General features: G+C 34.8%; 1 protein-coding gene across 1 annotated transcript in view; it reads right to left on the bottom strand.

Moving 5' to 3' along the window:
- Positions 1 to 1,340: 1,340 nt before the first annotated feature.
- LOC110025402 (26S proteasome non-ATPase regulatory subunit 13 homolog B-like) overlaps positions 1,341 to 6,229 on the bottom strand; it is a 19,055-nt gene continuing 14,166 nt past the window's right edge. Inside the window, exons 3-6 of the mRNA XM_020725859.1 lie at positions 5,381 to 5,461; positions 2,535 to 2,731; positions 2,107 to 2,206; positions 1,341 to 1,827 (exon numbers count right to left, since the gene is read on the bottom strand). Of these exons, the coding sequence (XP_020581518.1) occupies positions 1,639 to 1,827; positions 2,107 to 2,206; positions 2,535 to 2,731; positions 5,381 to 5,461 (567 nt within the window). The 3' untranslated portion in view covers positions 1,341 to 1,638. The remainder of the gene's footprint in view (positions 1,828 to 2,106; positions 2,207 to 2,534; positions 2,732 to 5,380; positions 5,462 to 6,229) is intronic.

The following is a 6,229-nucleotide window of genomic DNA, read 5'->3' as shown; positions in this document are numbered from 1 at the left end:
CATACATTTCTACACTTTCCCCTCATTACCACCAACATTCTTTTGTTGTTGCGACCCCTGCAAACCATCTCAATCCACCTTGCTGACCTCCACCCTTGGGACACGCTTTAGGGGCGTTTGATTGTGTCGTTTATGTCTGTAATCATTTATTTCCTGTTTGAAGAGTCGTCATTGTAACCCTATTGAAATTCAACAATAATATTTTCATTTCTATTGTAATATGGCTTAACTCCACTATTAATTATTCTATGAAATTGAAGCATAACTATTTCCCCCCTCCCAAAAAACTACAATCTCTAACAATCCCCATCCAAGTTGTAACTCAAAGACCGTACTATTAACCTTTTTGCAAAGAAAAATGAATGTTAATGCAACTTGGTTTATCTTTTTATATAAGGTTGATTCATTTTCGGCTCTCATAACATTAAAGATGCTTGATGGCTAGGTTATGCCATTCAAGTTAATTTGATAATATTGACCATACTTGGTTGCTTCAAAACTACCAGTGATAATTTTAGTATTTACATATCTAACATATGAACTTTACTTTTTACATTTATACTACCCAAATATTTCATATCACATAAAAAGTACCCATTTTAACTTCTAAAAAGTGAAATTAAACTTCTCATGCGTAGGTAAAATTTGAAGTTTGGGAGTCGGACATGTAAATACACCGGAATTGAATGGTATGTATGCAAATGTCATCTTACCTGTTTAGGATCTTTATGTATTACATAAATAACATACAATTTATATATATATTTATATATTACACCTAAATATTCATATTTACACACACAACACTCAAATCCTCAAGATCACATGAAAGCACGGTCACCACTTTTTAAAATTGAAATACATTATTCCATGCATTGGTGTTACGTATGTAAATATGAAAGTTTAGGTGCGAGAAATGTAAAATACATAAGACTTGTGTGCTATGCATGTCAATTCCCTTTTTTACTCTTGCCCCGAACATTTCGCTGAAGGTGGATTCTCATCTTGTGTTGGTACTCTGCTTACTGAGCAAAATATTAATCTTTGAGATGATTATCATACGTACTACTCAACTCTTACGTATTTACATATTTAACACCTAAACATCAATTTTTACATACATACCACCTTACCTATGCATGAAAGGTCTAATCTTTATTACATAATATGATATGTAATAAAGTGGATTAGCATAATATGATTGGCAAAATTATGCTAAGGTGGATACCAACATATTTTTGCCAATCCAATCTTAGCATAATTTATATTTCTAAAAATTAAAAAAAAGGTCAATAAAGTAAAAAAAATAAAAAGCGACAGTTGATATTCCAAGTTAAAAAAAAAACAAAAATAAATAAAATTCCGATCACAGAAAAATAGTCAACAGAACTGACAATAAATAAAAAAGTAAAAGGAATAATATTCCCTCTGCTCTCTCTCTCTCTCTCTCTCTGTGTATGCATGTTTCTAGTTTTAACTCTTATTAAATGAACTTTGGAGAGCTGATCCCATCCCACCTTGAATAAATAGAGTAGCATCTCTTTCCATTTTCTGCTCTCCTTCCAATCATAACATCATTTCTTGCATGGAAGAAATAATGATGGAATACTCATAGCTCTTACTTATCAGATTTGGGTCTCATGAAAAAGCCACAAGATCCGGCAGCTCGGATTCCACGGATATCAAAGCGGTTCTCACCTTGCTGACCCAATTATCAAGCCGGTCGCGCAAAGATTGGATCTGTGGAACTCCAAGAACCCTAGGTTGTACCCATGACACATGCACTCTTCCTTCCACTTCATCTATTATTCCTTCAATGAGGCGAACCTATATATAGAATAAGAGAAATCATGATTGTCAAAATAACTTTTTGTGTTCGACTGTTTATTGCTCGGTAATTTGTTTGCATTCGAGCAATTTTTATAAGCTCGTATATTTAACAAGTCGGGCATGAATGACGACTTGTTAGACCAAGTTCAATTTAATAATAGATTGATTCTATAAATACATGTTCCCACACGTATTCATACCTCAACTTATTTACACTCCTATAATTTAATAGATTTGAAGCATGTTAGAAAGGAATTAAGAAAATTACAAACTTACTGATAGACTCTTCATGAGAAGATGCTCAACATCCTCTATGGCAAGCTTAGTCCGATCTGCAATGATTTTCAGTGGAATTGTCCGGTCTTCGGAAGGTCGACTGAAGAGCGCAAATAAGGAGACAAGAAAATTTTAGTGGAATATGCTTTAACAATAGAAGCGCTTGTGTAACTTGAGACCAAAAATAATTTAATGGGCATATTTACATGCATAATAACGCCCAATTTTTATGTATCTACATATCACCTAAACTTTACTTTTTGGCATTTATACCACCCAAATATTTTGCATCACATCAAAATACCACTTTAAACTTAAAGTAAGATGTAAAAATTGAAGTTTAGGGGTTAGATATGTAAATACATAGGAATTGAGTGGAATGCATGTAAATCTTCCATAAATTTAATATATGGCGTGTAAAATTATACCTAAAGATGATTTCCATCAAACAGAGAATGTTTATCTTCTCCAAAAGCTTCTCCTCATTGGCTACCAGTGCCGGTTGTGCATTCAATGCAGAATTGTAAACTTTACAAAGTTCTTGGTAGCGAGCTAAATTGCCAGTGTTAAATGCCTGTAATATGTGGTATATCCACTCTGCTTTTGTCCCAAGAAGGCTTTTGATCTGCAATAAAAAATTAAGCTGAGAAGTATGAGGAAAACAAAATAAATATTTGTGCAACTAGTTGCGAAGCACAGAGCTTTGAAGTTGAAGTATAAAGCAACTTAGGAAAAGAGAAATCTCCAGAGTTTTAAAACTGTTTATATCTGGCGCAATTATGGCTCTTAAACACTTGAAAAGCCTAGGCCGTGCTTGCCCAAGTGAAGGCTTTGAAGGATAAAAAATAGCTACTCCAATGATAATAAATTCTTTTTTAATATTAAAAAGAGACTTCCGTTACAAAAACTAGGTTAAGTCTTCAAGTTTTGCGGCATTCCAAGATTCAAATACTTGCTAAATAGATGATCTAAAATGACTGCCCTAAACACATGTTTAAATGGCTCAACTATAGTAGTTTAGTTAAACTACTATAGTTTATAATATATATAGCTTAAAATAATCTATAATCTTTGCTATTATCCATTTCATCTTCTTCATCATCACCCATACGCTCGTCTATCACCAGATTTATAGCCTATATCAAATCTATGTCCCTATCTTTCTAAACTCCACCGCATGCTTCAAATTTACTACCTTTTAACTATGTCCTTATCAGCTTGCTGTTAAAAAGTAGGATCTAACATCTTTCAACGCTCGTGTTCCTATCCCGCAAGTTTTGTTCGGTATTTTTTATCCTCGTTTCCAACCTATCATGCATCGTGGTTCACTATCGGATCACTAAAAAATATTCCCTTCATTTCTGTTTTTATGAACGAAATTATTGGAGGGAAACTTTCCAAGAGAGTAATATTATTAATTTGAGTTGGTATTAAGCTGTGAGATGACCTAAAAAAGCCTAAAATACTCTAAAAAAAAACTTTTATCAATTCTTGTCCAAAGAAACAATAAATATTATCATAGAATCAAATTGGTTTAGATTTATTAAATTGAGTGACTAAATTAAGCACCTGACAAGAATTCTAATACTAAACTAAATGCATCTAAAAAGTCGGGACTATTTCGATCATTTACTCTTTTCGACCCATTTGGACTTCTCTACTTATTCCGGTTTCTGCTTCTATGTTTCTCTGAGCTGCAGTTCAAACTCTTACCCGCTATTTTAATTTCTTTCCAGAAGTACTCCATACTTAGGGCCCGTTTGGGGCAGCTTATAGAGTGCGACAGCGTTTTCCGAACGCCGCATTACTGTTTAAATATCGTGATGGCTCTGGATTTTTGGTGCCGCTGCGTATTTTGATCGCAATTTTCTTTCTATCTTCGCAAGCAGGATATCCCCTGCGTTCCGCGTATGAGTTTTGCGTTAGGGAAAAAATTTCTGCCCCGCATATCTCCCTCGCCCTCCCTTGGAGAATCGTCGCGCCCCCTCTTCAGCCTTGCCTCGGAGATCCCTCGACTCGCCCTAGAAGAATCGTCACAGATCTCCCTCGATTGGGAGAATCGCCGCCTCGCTTGGCTCGCGGAAAGGAGAATTGCAGATCTCCCTCGATCTCCTCCGCTCCTTCGCAGGGAGCATCGCAAATCCCTCGCCTCGCCTCGCCTCGCAGATCTCCCTCGGCTCGCCCTTTCGAGGAGAATTGATCTCCTCCGCTCCTCTCCTCTGCTCCCTCGGTTCACCCTTCCAGAATTGGCGCAAGGTATATCCGATATCCATCCTTCCTTCACGCGAGCCTAGCATTTCTATTAGACTTTCTGATTCCTTTCCTTTGGGATCCTTGAAGTTCATTCGTTTCCTTTCCCTGATTCCTTTCCCCTGGGATCCTTGAAGTTCATTCATTTCCCTGGGATCCTTTCACCTGCAATCCTTTCCCAAGGTATACCTGATTCCTTTCACCTGATGACCCTTCATGCCTTGCTTCGACATTAGTACTGTTTCTGTTTATTTCCTTGTAGCTGCTAGTATTCCTTCCCATCCATTTTAACGAATTGTTTCATTGAAACTGTTTTTTTACCAGAGAGAATGACATCAGAAATATACTTCAACAAGCCAGATATATATATATATATAGAGAAATGCTTTGCTTTGTTTTTAACACTGAACTCTTCCTTAAGCAAAGCATTGATCCATGAAAGTACAGGGAACTAATAATCTAGATAAACTTGAAACTGTTGTTTTAGGTGTTTGTAGTATGTTTCATGTCTTCCTTACTTATTTCTCTTTACAACTATTGTATGTTATCTTTCGAACTGATCTGTGACGATTTCTGAACTTTGTATTATATATTTTTGTTCTAATTTCAGTTTTGTTGCAAACTGCTTAACCAAATAGGGGTAGAATTGTCATTTATTCAACAACAGCTCCCAGTAAGCTGTTCTGAATAAGCTGCCTCAAACAACAAGCCAACTTATTCAGATAATCTGCAGATTATCAGATTATCAAAATAATCTGCTTATTGACAGATTATAAATAATCAACAGCTGCCCCAAACAGACCCTTAATGTCCAATATCTTCTCCTTACTTCAAAGTTACCAAGAATCACAAAAAACACGCTATGTAAATGAACCAACGCAATGGATTATCTAGCACTGAAACATTCAAGTTATGTCCACTTAATCAACAATTTTATGAACAAAAAACTTGACTAGTTTAAATTCAGATTAGGATCAGATCATAAATAAAGAGATTATGATTAAAATACTTAAATCAAACTTACAATAGGATGAGCTAGCAATTCACCAAAATTATAGACGTTATCCCCCAACAAAGCCGAAAGGGACAGATCAAAGGCTAAATCCTGAAAACAGAAAAGAAGAAAAACTGTTAAAATAAACCTAAACAAAGCAATACAGACTAAAATAATTCATGCTTAATTTAAAAACGAGCACTTCGTAACTTAGTTTAAAAGTAAAAAGTGAAATAAAGAAATAATTAAGTTAACAAAATTTAATAATCTATGATCATCCTCATCCCAACTATTTGGGATTAGCAAGTCAATGAAGATTATTATGTAATAAAAAAGAGTCTTCGCAGAAGGCTAATGGAAGTAGCAATCATAGCATTTGCAAATGCAAGCTGAAGGTATCACTAATTTGATGAAAACTAAAAATTTTTTGTCCAGACCATACGTATTTATTCTATCATATAAATGAAAATCTAACTAGAGAGACACTAAAACACATTTGAATACTAAATTTAGATTAGATCTAGTACAAGCACATTTTTCCGGATTTAACTAAGGGTCTGTTTACAAGCACATCTCTCCGGATGTAACTAAGGGTCTGTTTGTAACTTATTAATAAGTTGCTGCTAAGCAAGTGCCGCAGATAAGCTGCTTAGAAGTAGCTGAACTAAATAAGCTGTTTAATTTGCACTGTTGAAAAATAACTGAGTTGCAGTTATTTCTGGATAAATGATCATTCTTCCCCTGTGCAGCAATACTGTTTTCAATAAAACTGTCATAGCAATATATTTGATACTTGAAAAAAAAATCACTTTAGAACAGTAAAAAAAAAATACACCTCACTTAACAATGATTATCAAAATTGCTCTATATATATATATA

Source organism: Phalaenopsis equestris, unplaced genomic scaffold (assembly GCF_001263595.1).
Source record: "Phalaenopsis equestris unplaced genomic scaffold, ASM126359v1 Scaffold000297, whole genome shotgun sequence".
Classification (NCBI taxonomy): domain Eukaryota; kingdom Viridiplantae; phylum Streptophyta; class Magnoliopsida; order Asparagales; family Orchidaceae; genus Phalaenopsis; species Phalaenopsis equestris.
Note: the sequence above shows the minus strand (reverse complement) of the source record. Positions and strands in the feature narration are given on the sequence as shown.